Source organism: Prinia subflava, chromosome 5, assembly GCF_021018805.1.
Source record: "Prinia subflava isolate CZ2003 ecotype Zambia chromosome 5, Cam_Psub_1.2, whole genome shotgun sequence".
Classification (NCBI taxonomy): domain Eukaryota; kingdom Metazoa; phylum Chordata; class Aves; order Passeriformes; family Cisticolidae; genus Prinia; species Prinia subflava.
In genome coordinates this window covers 2,685,726-2,702,605 of record NC_086251.1, presented here as the reverse complement: position 1 = coordinate 2,702,605, position 16,880 = coordinate 2,685,726, and the positions used below count along the sequence as shown (strand labels likewise).

Below are 16,880 nucleotides of genomic sequence, written 5' to 3'. Positions count from 1 at the left end.
CATGATCCAAATCTGGAATGGGGAAAGAAGAAAGAAAAAAAGACACCAAACACACAAACCCAAGCCCACACCTCATCACCGGGAGCTGAATTCACTTTTACCCTGATAAAAACCACTGCCCAAAGGGGTGCCAAGGCCAGCACAGCCAGCAGCTCACAGGCATTTTCCTTTGGGGCCTCCCTTCAGTTCCCAGCAAGGAGAGACTGCCCCAGTCCTGAAGGCTTCACAGGACTCCCCACAACAGAGCATCCCCCTCTGACAGCATCACATGGGGAGGGAATTCCTGGGGGATTGCACTCCTTTGTTTCTGCATTTACCCCTCGGCATGGAAAGGGAAATCAAGCTAAGGCTTCTCACACAAAATCAGACTCCGGGCATTTTGTCACTGTCTTATAAATGATAAAGCAGACAACAGAAACATTATTGAGCTTGAGGAACAACCATGGAGTTACAGCCATAAGACCACTGCAGGCTGCAAGAGAAAAATTAGCTTTACCATGAAAAATCAGAATAATTGTCATGGCAGAAGGAATGGCATATAGAATAAACACTTTCATCTTTGTCTTAGGGAAGGAAAGAAAGGGGCAACTAAAAAAAAGCTCAGGTACCTACTTTAGCAGTCATTTTTGCCAGGAGTTCTTGCAAATCCATGATTCCTTGCACCAGACTTAAGAAATCACTGCAGGTTGGGCATGCTCAATATAAAAAGATGAAAAAGAAGCAGAAAAGAAGAGAAGCAAAGATACAATAACCATAAATAAACAACAACCTATCATACTAGACTGATCTGAACATAAAATGCAATCCGTTTATGCAGAATTCTTGCCTTCTGGAAGTCAGCACATGCAAAAATAACAAGCTGAAAGCGTTCTTTTTAAAGCAAAGAAACAATCTGTATGAAAAATCTAAAACAGAGAGAACAACAGGATTGCTACTTACTGCGATTCAGATTAGGACACTGTGTTATATATCCATTAGGTATAAAGATGACTTTCACATCTTGGATAACACCCTTTGCAAAAGAAGAGAAAACTGGTAACACACATTACAAACATTCACTTCAACCTGCACCAGCTCTTTCACGAGTCATTTCTTCAGTGGATACAGAAAAATTCACCAGCTCACTCTACTTGTGAGCAAAACAACTGAAGAAGAACAAAATGTAACAAGTCCTCCTATCTCTCTGTGTGTTTGGATATTACAGCAATAATACCACTTTCTCTTTCGTAATCACCAAATATAAGCAGCTTAAGTGCCTTTAAATGGGGTGAGACTGGTGAAAAAAGCAGAGAAATAACATCCACTGCTCAAGCCAATGGCACACTTTTCCAAAAGACACAAGAAATTTATTTTTTTATTTTTTTAACCGAATGAGCCTGTGCAATCCAGCAGTGACAGGACAAGCACCCAGTGCCAGGTGTCAGTACCAGTCCCCACTCCCAGTGCTGGGTTCCCTGGAGCCTCCCAGCTCTGGATCTCCACAGGCATTGGGGTAATCCAGCCTCAGGCAGGATTAAAGGCTCTCTGCAGCCCGGGCAGGCAGGGAGGGGCCCTGGGCAGGACTGGCAGGAGGACAGGACAGGCTGCTCGAGGCTCCCAAACCTCCTGGACCCTGCAGGCTGAAAATGTCACCTTTCTGTGCCAAAAGGGCACTGACCCTCAAGAAAACATCTGACCTGAGGCCGTGGAACAGGCTTCTAAAATTCAGTGATGGCACTGGGGTTGTGTGGGTGTGTTTTGGTTTGAATAGAATTGTGTGATCTCACAAGGTGGAAAACTTAAGATTTGGGAGTTTAATATATAATGACATATATAAAGCAATACAGACAATTTAGGCCATTGTCTGAGTCCTTCTGCTTCACCTTCCTCTTCTTGGTATCAGGTGGGTTTTTCTAATTGGGTGAAGAAGGTGCACATTGCAGACCTTGGGTGGTCATTATTGGGTCAAAAGTATAAATAACATAGGTGTCATCTTGTTACTGGATAATAACCTTAAAACACCTTGCCAAGAGTTAGAGTCACTCCGTTTTCTACCTTGCCAGTTAGAGCTCAGGGCTCATGAGGCTGTGCTATAGATAAGAATTAACAAACGGAGTCCAAACACAAAACTGGGACTGCTGTGCCCTAATCCCAGCTCTAACACGAACAAAAGAAGGTGAGAAACCAACACAACCCAAACCAAGCACGGCAGTGGGGAGGCAGCACCCACGGGTGCAGTGCCTGCCCTGCAAGGACAGCCCCAGTGTGAGCAGCAGATACCCAGGGTGTCCCTGCACTCCTGGGCCCTGAGGAACCCCAGGCACTGCAGACAGCCCAGAAAATGCTGGGACTCGTGTTTGTCCTTCTGAGCTCAGCACGAAGCATCTGCTGCATCCCTGGGCCATTTCTCACTGCACAGGAGCCACTGGCTGTGACAATGTCAGGGCCCCTAAGGGAGGGGAGCAAGGGAAATCAAGGGACCTCTGGTGCTGATATTGGCACTGCCCTGACTGATGATCAGATGTTGTGACACAGCTCCATCTCCTCACAGACACACTGTTAATCTGAAAAGAAACTCATCGTGGCAGCAGTTATTATCTAATTAAATCACTGATTTGCCAGACTGGGCTTTAATTTTCAGTTAAATTGCAATAAAGTGAATTGTGCAGACCATGGACAGCACCATTTGCTCATAGGCACTCACACTCCACCCATTAACAGAGGCCTCAGACAGTCCTTAAAGCCTGGCAAGGTCAGTAACATTTACATGCTCATCTGTTAAAAGAGTAGAATGTGATCAGCAAGCCCTGCTTACTGTCTCATGATCCAGTATTGACTGAAAATATTAACAGAGATCATTAGATCACCCTGTCTTTCCTCCAGCAGTACACACATTTACTAACCTTTTCACCTAGGAGAATAATGAAACCATAAGTAATAAGCAGCAACACTGTCACTGGGAATGGAAGATCCTAAAAGACATTTCACATACTTTTAATCAGCAGTCACTAGTGAGAAATTAGAAGGTGAGGCATAAAAATACACTTCAACACTTCAGCATCTGCAGTGAAAAGCTCAACCAAGAGTAAAAAGAGACTACACAGTTCCACCAGATCATACTGCCCAGCTAGAGAGACACCATCCAGAGAGAACTGACTTTTTCTTCAGCTGGTTTTTTTTGGGTTTTTTCTTCTTTATGTGTATCTTCAAATGTGTTTGTTGCATCAGAGTCACATTGCTCAATTGTCTTTTGGAAAGATGTGCATTTAGACATAGCCTGAAGAGGAAACACAACTGTTTTATGTGTCTTAATTTCTAGCTACATGAAAGCATATTGCTATGTAGTAACAGATGAACATGAACTTCATTTCACTAACATAGATGACTTCTAGGTCTATAAATCTCAAAATGAATTATTATGATCAAACATAGACGTAAACTTTCCAAGGACAGCCCAGCATCCCCACAGAGACCCCCCAAACCCCAGGCTCGTCTCTCTCCATCCCCTCCCCGCTGGGGCAGGATGGAGCTGAGAACTGGAGGCACCAAAGGCACAGACAGGCACAATTCACTGCAAAGAGCAGAGAGATGAGAAAATGAACAGTAACAATATCAGTAACAAAAGGTGTAAGAAAAGAAATTATTCACGCAGCAAACCTGCTTTTCCCTACACACATTTCCATGGCTCCAACACACACACAGAAATGCTAATTCTTTTTTAATGCTCCTATTTCCCTGCAGAACTCTGTTTACATTGAAGAAAATAGATCTGTTTTTAATATGCTAAAACAGTGAAACAAATTGCTCTGAAAAAGGAAGGGAAATCCTGCTGAGCATATAAACACATGGAAAGAGATGTGCCCTCCTTAAAAACTGGCAAAATCCCAAGTTTTTGCCATGAGTAATATAAGACTTCTGAAACTCTCAAGCAGGATTAAAACCACCACAACCAATTATATTTCTGCCCTGAAGAAAGTCAGTAAAATATTCAAGCACACATAAAGCAAAGTAAGACACTTGTCGGCTTTCATTATGATCAATAAAAATTGTCAGTTCATTAGCATATCATTAGCTACCCTGCTGTTTCCCAAGAGTTAACACGTGGAAATATTAATTTACTAACATAGAATATCCCAGAGTTTTGAGGCTCTGACTGCCTGCATAAAACAAGAATTTAAGACGGGTGACTCCAGTCTAACTCCTTCCTTTTCCTCTGTAGCTATAAACATATGTTTACCATCTGTGGAATAGAGGGAAGCAGCTGAGATACAAACCCAACAGCTGTAGAATAAAATAATACCATCAATTTCACTTCCAGTGACAGCTCAGCTGCTGGAGGATGAAATGCACCGTAGGTTCAGAGCAAGCCTCAGACTATCCTGTAAGCCAGAAGTTGGATTTTACCTCTGTTTTACAATTAAAATTGCTGGTTGCTATGCTGAAATAAATTCAGCATAATTGTCCTAGCTTGCTGGACATCTGGGGGCTTGGAGGAGACATCCTCAGCAAAGAGCCAACTTGTAAAATTGTCTTAGGAAGTGACAGCCTCCCATGGAGAGCGGGTGGATGGGAAATCACCTTGGCAACAAACCCATGCCAGCCTGAGGATGGGCAGAGCGGCCAAAGGCTGCTCTGTCACTCCTCTCACAGATCAGCACTCACACTGTGCCTCGTTATCCAGAACTGCAATAAACACCAGGAACTCTTACCCTGTATGCAAGCTGTGCACAGCCTGCCCACAGCTCCTCCCCAGTTTCATGCACATCCTACCTCATGAGTCTAACACGAGTGACTGGAAGCACCTTGGCGACTCTTTATTACTTTCCTTCCTCACGTGCCAGGTCATCTCTGCTTACCTTAAAGAAACCATGTTTCCTGTTCCTCTGTCCCAGCCATAAGCTGCTTTCAGGTGTTAAATTCGTTTCTGGGGGATCAATGACACGTTCATAAATCCTGCAGAGGGAAGACATGGCATTTAGTGGAATTTTCTCTTGCCTCTCAAAACTCCCGTGACAAAATCAGGTAATAATAAAAGATGGACAACAAAACTAAAAACAAAACCTCTAAAAATTTTTCATTAAGCACAGTGCTCATCACTGATCACGGTGAAGAAAATATACTGCAACTTTAAAATAGAAAAAAAAATTAAAATCACAAATATATGAAGATGCCATATAATTGAAACTCTCCTTGTGCAGCGGTGCAGCACTCAAGTAAACAAATACAGTGCCAGAACCCACCACAGAAGGGGAAAAAATACAATAACTTAGTCCAGGGGCAGAGAGCAGGGGCAGCGCAGAGGGAGGGGAGGAGATGCCCCAGCTCAGGGGAGGCTGGTGCTCCCCATGCCCAGTGCCCTCTGTGCCACCTGTGGGGACACAGAAACACCAGGGGTGAAACAGCCCAGCCAGGAGCAAAGGCTGGGTGGCAGGGATTGGGTTTTACTGCTCAGTGCCTCGCCCTGATTGAACTGTTAACAAATGGAACTCATTTCCCCACGCAGCCTGCTCTGCCCTCAGCTGGAACAGCTCAGGGATCTCTCCCTGCCCTGATCCAGACCCAGCAGCCTTTCCTCATCTCCTTGTGTCCCTTTCCAGCTGAGGAAGGAGTGATGGGGGTGGCTTTGTTGGGCACCTGGTGTCCAGCCAGGGTCAAATCCACCACACCACACTGTTGGAACATTCATTTATCTGCAGAGGTCCAGAAAAACATCCCAGCATTAAAGAACTTCTAGAAAGATCTATAAACTTACCTCAAAGTACAGAGTCCTCTATCCCACCCACTCTTGCTTACCAAGAAAAGGAGTAAACCATTTGTCAAGATGCAATAGAGGTAGCATATAAAACTAAAGGCTAACACTACTTTTTTTCAAGAATCAACAAGAAAAAACCTCAAACCTAAGCATAAAATAGTTATATGAAAATTACAGCTTAAGAGTGTGAGTACAGGAGTCAGAAGACTTCTTGTAATACTCATAATTTCATTGCTAAAGTTCATTATAATTATCATCAGCCCTAACTCATCACATTTCATGCACATGTGATACATTCAGAGCTCTAGGAAATTTCTCTCTGCACTATTTAATTAAGTCTATCTATAAAATTACCACGCTGAGCTGTTTTACCTGTCCAAACAGCAAAACAACACAATAATCTTTTAAAGCAGGTTTTGAGAATGACAGGATTTTTGCATGCACCATCTCCATCAATAATATAAAGTGTCAGTAGAGGCCTTCTGTCATAGCTCATGCTAAACTGAACGACACAAATGCAAGGCTGCAGCAAAACACTGAAAGAGAAACAAAGAACTGGCACAGTCCTTGAGCAGGAGCTCCTTGAGAGCACTGAACTGCTCTGTCACATCAGGAATTTATCTTTGTATATACAGCACAGTTTCATTCATGATCTCAGTTAGTAATGCCCTCACTGGAAAATCTCCCATCTCCTGAAAAGACCAGTCCATATTCAATAAAGAACTCCCTTTCTCCTAACACATAAAATCCCAGTGCTGACCAGGTTCAGGAGCACCACTTATTGAAGAAAATGAGATTTTTATTCACCTGGCCTAGTTAACATTGATCAAAGAACTCTACAATATCCATCTGCAGCTTCATATTAAAAAAATCCAAACCTGACATTGTTATCTGACAGCTCAACAACAGCAAGTGAGGAAGGCAAATCAGAGACAGGCCAGTGTGGCTGAGCTTGTCTTTTCTGATGATTTAACACTCTCAGCCTGTGTGGACAGGGCTGTGATCACCTTCTGTCCAGCCTCTTCACAAAGTGCCATCCCTGAGACACAAAAGCTCAAGATTGCCCATATCCCTCTCCTGCTCTGATTCAAACTGCATTTCTGGAGCAGGTATCCACCTTAAATTAACGGGTTCATTAAGGTCAGTTTGTGCCTTACCCTACAGATGTCAAAACAGGTTTGTTTCCCTTAGATCTGCCTATGAAATGAAAGGCTCAGGAGTCAAGAGAGGGCAGGAGGTGTTGATCACTCCTTGATTATCTTCTTATGGCAAAGAATGTTCTGGTTGACACCATTTGATTTATCAACTATGCCTGTTGACTTCATTATTGCATACTGTTAAACATGATCAGGGAAAAAAGGCCTGGCAAGCATACACACAACATATTGTTACTCCTTTACATTACTTACATATTATATATATTATTATTCACATTATTTATGTATCTTATACTTCGTTATTTATAAAGTTTATTTTATATGTATATCTTATAGATTATAATTTGTCATAATAAATTTATATTGGAAATATACTATATATACATATACATAAATATTATATATACATATACTATTATAAATATTATATATACATATTATATATAAATGTATAATTTGATATTTCTATTATAAAAACTACAATCGAATATACTATCAGTATATTATTTATCTATTACCTCTACTCTAATAAATTGTATCATTTCTAATAAATTAATATATTATTTATATACTATATATTATAGCTTCCCCTCTATATTCTTGGGAAGTGAAAAGGTGGAAAAGCACATGAGTTAAAAAAATTAAACAAAACAAAACACCCACATCCCTCCCTTTCCCTTCCTTGACTCCCTGGGCTGAGCTGAGTCCCTGTCCATGGCTTTATACCCGTGTGACCAACACTCTGTATCTGCCATGTGAACAGCTCAGTCACACTTCAGCTCATGGAGTGCTGCTCCAGCCCTCCTTGAAGAGCAGTTCCCAGCATGTTTGGCTTTGATCCCAACACAGGGAAAAGCACAATGCACTCCACAGGAAAAGGAAAGCTCAGAAAGGGACTCAGGGGAACTGTGGGCACTCAGATTGCTGCAGACTGAGCAGCCCCTCCAGCACAGGAGATCCAGGTCTGCAGGTTAATGGAGGCTCTGCTACACACTCCAGGCTTTCAGATTTATCAGTGCTGCATTCCCTCTCCAAGAGAAAGCCTGATTGGACCCTGCTTTATGCCAGCATATTTCAAAGGAGTTAAACCATAAAACCAGGGGAACAGAATAATGAACCAATCCTGCTGTCTGGAAATGTTCATGGTCAGAACACACCCTGTAACCACTGATCCATTTAGCAAAACAGAGTAAGAAATACAACTGCTAACACACCCATTAATGCACCTGTTAATCAACAAAGACCCATTACATTCCTGTGGCTTGTATCTGCACCTCTACCCTATCTGCACCCTTTGATTTATTCAGTGTTCTTGTGCCATCATCAGAACCACCTCTCTCAAGGACACACTTCAGACAGGCATTTCTGCCATAATGAACACAATATGCAGAAAATAGAAAATCCATAAAATAATCAGTGGGTTCCTGAAAGGAGGCATCCCTAAAATATTTCCATCCTAATGCACACACACACAACTTGGTCTGCTCTGCATAGAGGAAGAACACCTCTAGAAATGAACCTCTGTTGGATGAGGAGACAGCTCCCCTCCATGTACTCAGTATAAATCAATTTTAGCATCTTTGTAATGTGTTAACATACAATATTTACAATATACAAGGTAAATATACAATCTATTACAATACATAATGGCATATATCTAATATAGAATGGTAAAAAAGGGAAATACCCTCAATCCGTCCATGTGCAGACTGGAACACAGATTAACCAACATCACAAAGACAGAGCCTCTGCCCAAAATCTGAGACTTGAGACTGGGCATGACTGAGGCTGAACTGCCTCACACACTGGGTCACACTCCCTCTGCCAAAAACCTGACATGGGATTGTCTCTTGCAGTGAAGATCATTCCTTACACACAACTTTTATGAGCAAAAGTTAACCCTTGAAGAGCATTCCTACTTTTGTGGAGATGCAGTTCCATGTCATACATACAGTATTTGCCATGCCAGACACATTTCTGAAATTGCTGAAATATTTAGCACAACTTGAAAATAAACTTCCTTTCTGCTCATGTGAGGATCCCTGAGCCAACGTGGACTGACCAGGAGTCGCCACTGCCCAAAATTCTGAACCCTAAAACAGACTGCAACTCAAGAGTCACCACAAAGCAGCACACCAAATCCTGACATTCTCAAATTCTTCTGTGTCTACAACACAGCAGGTTCCCAAAACAGGAATGTGCCTTCTTCCATTTGCAGGTTGGAAATGGAAACCCCTGAGATCAGCCCAGCTGGTCAGAGCATGGTGCTGAACAACACCAAAGCTGAGGGCTTGGGCCTGGCATGGGCCATTCTGGTCCTTGAGGGTCCCTTCCAACTCAGAATATTCTGTGCGGTTTGTGAGCACACACAGCCCTGAACTGCATCAATCACCCCTCAAACACAGATTCAGACTGTGAGGGTATAAAAGCCCAGGGGTTCCTTTGTCTGGGGTCCCTGCTCAGAGGGAAGCTCTGCATTTCCATGTGGAGAACAGGTGTTGAATTCAACACTCCCCATTTTTAATGTCTCACAAGTTCATCCCTGCAGTGGAGCTGGTTCTCTGGACTCCCTTATTTAATGAAGAGACACAAGTGTTTCCAGGCTGTGATTCATCTCACAGTAAATGAATCCCTCTCTAAAGGCCCCTCCAGCAGCTGCACAGGAGCCCTTCCTGACACCAGGGTGAATCATCAAAATACTTTTCTGCAATTCAAAGACTGAGGCTCCAAAATGACACTCTGGCACCCATTCATTACCCTGTGTACACCCATCTGGATCCTCAGATCCTTTAAATACCCTGAAGGGCACAGAAAAGTTCTGTTCATGGCAGGCTTCGGAACAGCACTCTTAACTCCTGTAAACCAAGTCAGAGAAGAGAAAGAAGTCTCCCATGTTCAGCATCAGTCCTTCTCCTAATCTAACTTGCAGAGGTGTTGACCCCCTTTGACCCTTGCTATCATCTCCAGCTCAGCCTGCAAAAACACAGAACACCTCTGAAATAGGAAATGAAGCCTCCTGACACAGCCCATTGCACAAAAACCATCAGCTGCTCCAAAAGGTTTGTCCAAGGTGTTCTCTGAACCCTCCTGCATAAGGAAACTGCTTGATCCTATCAGTTCCCAGCTTTAACATGCAGTACTGGCATTGGTCTTTATTCTTCCAAAGAGATGAAGAATTGATTTTAAAAATAAACACTAAGGTATCTTCACATATTTCTCTTTCAACCCATTTGCTGTCTGCTTCCCAATGAAAATGTGTCAATACCAATGAGATTGGATTTTCTTGATGATGTTTATGGATAGGATGCATCATTTGACATGCCTTCAGTTCTGCAGCAACTTTAACTGAATTATGCATTCAGTTTCCAGTGTTTTGTTTCTGAACAATAAACTTCCTGGAGGAAATTTTGATTTTTTGGTGCTATCTCCTCTGCCCTAGTATAGGAGTTCAAAATCACTTAACAGAGGAAAGCAATTTAGATTAAAATCTTGGGGCATGAGGGAAGCCTTTTCTTATTAAATTTTGAATATACAATAGTAACTGCCAACCATTTAATCAAGGCACTGTTCAGCTTGGGGATAAAAAGAAAATAGGTGTCCAGCAATAGCATATGTTAGGGAACAGACTCAAGAGTGCCTGCTCAGTTCACATTCTCTTCAGGGTCTGCCACCCAAATGATTTCATTGATTTTCCTGTATAATCACAGATACAACATTAATGTACTCTGTTTCTCACTTGAATTATTCCAAATACAAATCTAAATTTAAAAAGAAAAATTCATCTTCATAAAACCCTACTTTAAAAAATCGTTTTTTCATTCCAGAAAAGTTCAAAGCAACTAACAAACAGGAGGAAACCACACCAATGCAAGTGAGGATGGCCACAGGAGCACATTTCACTGTCAGGTTTGGGGGTTTGTTCTCCACACATCAACTGAGTAAGGGTGAATCCACAGGGATATCTGCCTCTGTGGGGCTTTTGTTACAGAACATACGACACCCTTCAGTTTCCTACAAACTTATTCATTGATTTTATCACAATTTCTTAAGCACTGAACTGACACAAATCGTTATTATCGACCCAAAGCAGAGGACTGGACCCACTGCATGGCACAGCAGTGGCCCCAGAGGGGCAGAAATGCCTCTGTCAGAGCTGCCCCTGGGGCAATTTTCATCTGCAGAGCCTGGGGTGGATCCCAACCCCTTCACAAGCAAGGCCAGCACTGTGAACTTCACTGGCAAATGACAGAACAGACACAAAGGACTCCTGACAACAGCAGTGAACAGAGTGTCTGAGCCCTAACAGCCTGTCTGCAAGGCTGCAGTGCTTACCCATCCTCATGTGACAAAAACAGCACCTCCTAAGGGGTGAAAAACCCAGAAAACTGCTGAGTCAGACTCCCGTATCAAATATCAAAGAGATATTTGGCCATTTGCTTAGGATTGTCAAGAATTACACAGAAAAAGAAAACATGCCAAACTATGAGGTCAGCTGTATATTGGGTGTGATGGATCCAGAGCAAGGCTGTCAGTGCCAGGACAGCTGCTTTGACATTTCCCAGCTTTGGACACTGCTGCTTTGGGCAGGACAGAGCTCATTTTCTCCAGAGCAGCTGGGAGGGTGCCACGGGCTGGATTTGTGACCAGAGCACTGTGGGCATCTCCTGCACACACACAATGGATTTCTCACAGCTTCTGGGGAAGATGATCATTTTTGCCACATGCAGCACAATTTAAGGTGGTGTCTGGGTCAAAAGAGTTCTTCCTCTCAAGGGCTGAGGTGAATGTCATCTGCATCTACAGACTTATAAAAACCAATGTGCACAGCTTCCATGGATTGTCAATTCAGGACTTTAAACATCTCTATACAGAGCTGGGAGCTCCACAGATCAAATGCCACTTGTCAAACAAATATCTGCCTCTCCCGAGGTGTTTCAGCATCTCTGTATCCTTTGTGAGCAGCCATCACTGCCTGCCAGAGCATAAACCACAAAGCAGCAGGGATTTCATGAAGCACACAAGGACCCACTGCAGCCAAGGAGACAAATACACTGATAAATGAGGACAACACAAACCCACAGGGCCCCTGAAAGACACCCCTGAACCTCAGCAGGCTTTGAGGCTCAGGCCCAAAACAGAACACTGAATAAAGCAAACTGTGAACAAGCTCAAAGCACAGCACACTCATTTGTCACCACACCAAGAGTGACACCAAAAGCCCATCTCAGATGAACCAAATGTCCAGAGAACATCCCAGATGCAAAATATCATCAAACCAAGGCTGAACAATTAAAAGCAGAGTCCAGAATAAGAGAAATTAATTCAATGGGATCTTTCAAGATGGAAAAAGAAGAAAAGCTCCTCTTCCACAAACTCAACAGGAAACCCTTCGAGCAAGATACATCTGAGATAAAAAACTGTATTAGAGTAACTATGAAACAAGCAGTAGCCAATTAAGCCTATCTTACAATCAGAAAGGAAAAGAGAAGAATGTGCATAAAAATGTGCACAAAGGTCTTGCAGCAAAATGAATCCCAAAATAAAATGTTATCAGAACAAAGAGGTAAACTATGATTAAATGGCTTATGCCATCCCTATTCTGTCATGAAAAAATCATTTCAAAAATCTAAGATGGCTTTTGGGGTTTGTCCCAAGGCGTTTATTAAGAACTGCAGATCTAAACCTTTCCTTCCATCCCATCTGCCTGCCACAGGGGGATGTGCTGGTCCCTGGCCCCAGACCTGCAGCACAGGGACCTTCACTCTGGCAGCCACAGCAGAACCTGAGGCAGGATGAGCTTTCACAGCTTTGGAACAGCCCCTCCTCACAAACACAGGCAGCCTTGGCCTTGCCTTGTGTTTCCCCTTTGTCCCAGGCTCCTTTCAACCCCAGAGTTGATTTATCTACTACAGTAAGAGAGGTGCAATTGTGAGAAGAACAAGGCTTTTGATTTAAACTCTTTCTGCACTGCTACAAGAGATAAATTCAGAATTCAGCCAGCCACAAGCAACCTTCCTACCAAACAGCTTCTTCCCCCCTTCCAAAAACCATCTGCTGGGAAGTTAATTGCTTCCCAGGGTATCTTGTCACAGGATCATCTCATCAAGGGGTTCCTGCCAGCACTGGAGGATTTGTCTGTGATCATAAAGAACCTCATCCACATCCCAGAGCCCCTCTGCTGCAGTGTCAGGAGGCAGCTGCAGGCTGAGGATGCTCTGCCTCTGCCCGTGCCAGGGCCCTGCCCCTGGGGCTGTCCCAGCCCTGTGCCAGGGCCCTGCCCCTGGAGCAGTCCCAGCTCTGTGCCAGGGCCCTGCCCCTGGAGCAGTCCCAGCTCTGTGCCAGGGCACGGGGCTCTGCTGGAGCTGTCCCGGCCCTGTGCCAGGGCACGGGGCTCTGCTGGAGCTGCCCTGGCCATGTGCCAGGGCACGGGGCTCTGCTGGAGCTGCCCTGGCCATGTGCCAGGGCACGGGGCTCTGCTGGAGCTGCCCTGGCCATGTGCCAGGGCAGGGGGCTCTCCTGGGGCTGCCCCGGCCCTGTGCCAGGGCAGGGGGCTCTCCTGGGGCTGCCCCGGCCCTGTGCCAGGGCATGGGGCTCTCCTGGAGCTGTCCTGGCCCTGTGCCAGGGCACGGGGCTCTCCTGGGGCTGTCCCAGCCCTGTGCCAGGGCACGGGGCTCTCCTGGGGCTGGTCCCAGCCCTGTGCCAGGGCATGGGGCTCTCCTGGGGCTGCCCCTCCTCTCCCCATCAGCTCCTGTCTGTGTGACCCCAACCCCAGGGCCCATCCCTGTTCCTCAGGGCTGGCTGCAGCCCATCCCTAACCCCATCTCCCTTCTCCCAGGTGTTCTCCAGCTGCCCCCTCAGCCTGGGCTGTTTGGGAGGGAACACCTCACTCTCTGCACCAATAACTAATGTGGTATGAAGAAATGCAATCAGGCAGTCTCTGCCTCCCTGCAGCCAACCTGAGGACTCTGTAAGGACTGGATTCCTACAATAATGATCTTCTGGTGATTGTGCTGAGCTGTCAAAGAGAGACCCCACAGGTATTAAACATTGATCAAACCCTGGGCAGGTGTCAGAGCTCAGCAGCCTCAGCCTGCTTTGCTCCATCGCCCTCTCCAGCCCCAACACACCCAAGAGGTTCCAGATCTTTGGAAAAGGCTCTGAACTCTTGGCTGCATGGAGACTCAGGTCTCAAGGCTGCTGTTGAATAGTCCAGAGGGGTTCTCACCTGCTCTTTACCGAAGATCTCATGTTTTTACAGGAGTATTTAACTAGAATTATGCCATCATGTTCTCAATTCAACCCCAGTATTATCCCATGTGACAGGCAGTTCTGAACTCCAGAGTTAAGCTAACCACTTCAAGTGGAAGAGTTCATTTATTTCTTACATCTCACTTAATCTGCCTGGCTGGAGCAAGATAATTGTCTTGATAATCTGAAAGGAAAATGCTCAAAACATTTGCTTCATCTGGTTGACTCTTAAATTACTATGATCACCTCTCTGTCCATGTGACTCCCACACCAACAAATAAAAAGAAAATAGAGCCAAGTAACAGGTTCTCCTGAAAAGATGCGTAGGAAAATATCCAGATACATTTCAAACTATGTAAGCTGAATTTTCAGAGACTGTTTTTGTAACTAACCACACCAATTTAAAGATGTATTGCTTTTAGCATTAAAAAATGTCTACATGTATATTGGACCAATACACAAACATTTCAGAATTCGGTAATACACCAAGTCACACACTTCTGGAAATTACTAAACCACCTGAGGCTCTCCAGTCTTGATTTAAGACTATTCCCTCCTCCATTATCCATCCTCTCTCTGACACACCCAGAGCATGCAAACACAAGGACTGCAGGATGCCAGTGGTGAAGCACAACACAATATTCCTGTCCTGCTGGAGCCATCAACCTGTCCAGCAACATTTCCAGTTCACCAGAAAGTTCTGACTGGGGGAGAGGGGGCCCAAACCCACTGCTGAGTCCAATTCAGGACTCTGCAGGCACCAAACTCTGCCCCCACGGGTCCCCAAAACTCTGCCCAGGCTCCAGGGGAGCCCCTTCCTCCAACTGAGGAGAGCGAGTGCTGCTCCTGCTGCTGCCACCAGCCCCTGGCTCAGCTCCTGCAGGGAGCCCAGAGCAGGTTCCAGGCTGAGCAGAGCTCTGTGAGGCCCCTCTGCTGGAGCTCAGCACCAGGGACCTGCACAGGACATTTCTGCCTTCCAGGGGTGGGCCATGGAGGCACAGATAGGCACTGGTACCATTTCCTTCCCTAGTACCTCTTCAGCACTCCCATAAATACTCATGCACTCTCACAGTTCTCTCAATGCACTACACAAAGGAGTCCAATTGATTTTTTGGGGATAAAAAATAAATTCTCACTGTTATTGGGGATTGGATTGAAACAGATCATTCAGTCTTTGGTCACACCCATACCACCTCTCTGCTGATGCATTAGCTACTCAGTGAAAAACCCTGGCTATGTAAAAGCTTCCTTAAAAAGAAAATAATGCTGGCTGTACCCTCAGCCTCTCCTTGCAGTTACCTGCAGTCCCTACAGTGGCAGAGACTGATGGCAGCTGGTGGGGGATGCCAGCTGGAGATGCCTCTCACCCCAAACATTTCACAGCCCTTCTGCCAAACAAAAGGGAAAACTGGCACGTGAAAATCAACTTCCAGTTCACAACACCACAGACCTGAGGCTGGGTGCACCCATCATGTACAGCCACCACCAGGAACCTTTCTGTGACTGCAGCCTGGAGAGCTGAGCAGCAATCTGGGTCACAAACTCACACTCAAACAGCAGGGCTGAATTACCCAGCTGCACAGCACTGCCACCACACCATCCTCCCTCTCAAGAGAAAGTGCCTCACAGTAACCAAAGCAGCAAGTCTCTCTTAAATACATCCCTTAACCTTCTTTAAATTTATTACACTTCAAATAAAGTCACAGAGCTTGGTTTAGATCAGTTGAAAGCCTCAGGTTGGCAGCCAGAGTATCTTATTTATAAGAACTCAGAGGTCTTGCATTCCCATATTCGGAGGGTGTTACTTTAATTTATTTATTTTTCCAATTACAAAGTTCTCACTGCTCATGCATTTTTAATTCCCTAATGCGCTGTTTCTAACATGAAAGAAGCAGACAAGATGTGTTTTCAGCTGGAGACTACTTCCAAGCCTGCTCCAGTTTTATAATCTCTTCTCTTATGCTCACACCAACCCCCTCCATCAAACAGCTTTGAGTACCCATCAGAATCACAGGCTGTGTTCACAGCAAAAGGCACTCCAGCACAGATCTCCACTGGAAGAACAGAAATGTTGCCATCAAAGCACCCTCCTCTCCCTTTTATGCCTATAGAGTTCAAGTAAAGGAATATGGATACTGTCTGAATAGGTGAGTACCTTTGTAGCAATAGGGCTGATGATAAATAAAACAACAACAACAAAATAAGCCACACACCTTTCAGGCTCACCCCCCCAGATTAATCAGCCACACTGAGAACAACTTGCAATTTCTTTTCTGCAAATAAACTGTCAATAAATACATTTTGATACAGTGCCTGCCATCTTCTCAGTTGCAGCTCCATGCCATCCCCTCACTCCTCTCCACACCATTAAATGCAATCCATTTCTGTGCTGCTCCTGACACAGGGGACACCCCAGGGGACAGCCAGGTGCCCAGGGAAACAGCACAGGCTCTGCAGCTGAAACTAATTCCCAGAGAAGACAGCACATCCTGGAGGACTTGGCAGCCTCTTGGGGCTGCAAATCTCCCCACAGCACAGGTGTGAACAGAGAAAAAGGGAAAAAGGGAAAAAGCATGGCAGAGTCCATTTGCTCACACACCCACATGAATAAATATCCATTGGTACCACTGGTTATTTAAGGACAAGGGTGCAGCTGCTCTAGCTGGATCTGAACATCCACCAGAAAACCCGACGACCCCTGTTAGCCCGGGGCAAGGAGGCACAGCTCCTGCCACAAGCAGCAA

General features: G+C 44.8%; 1 protein-coding gene across 1 annotated transcript in view; it reads right to left on the bottom strand.

Annotated features, from left to right (window-relative positions):
* The window catches only part of NELL1 (neural EGFL like 1), a 206,558-nt gene that overhangs the window by 144,920 nt on the left and 44,758 nt on the right, over window positions 1-16,880 (bottom strand). Inside the window, exons 5-7 of the mRNA XM_063397555.1 lie at window positions 4,836-4,932; window positions 940-1,012; window positions 613-695 (exon numbers count right to left, since the gene is read on the bottom strand). Of these exons, the coding sequence (XP_063253625.1) occupies window positions 613-695; window positions 940-1,012; window positions 4,836-4,932 (253 nt within the window). The remainder of the gene's footprint in view (window positions 1-612; window positions 696-939; window positions 1,013-4,835; window positions 4,933-16,880) is intronic.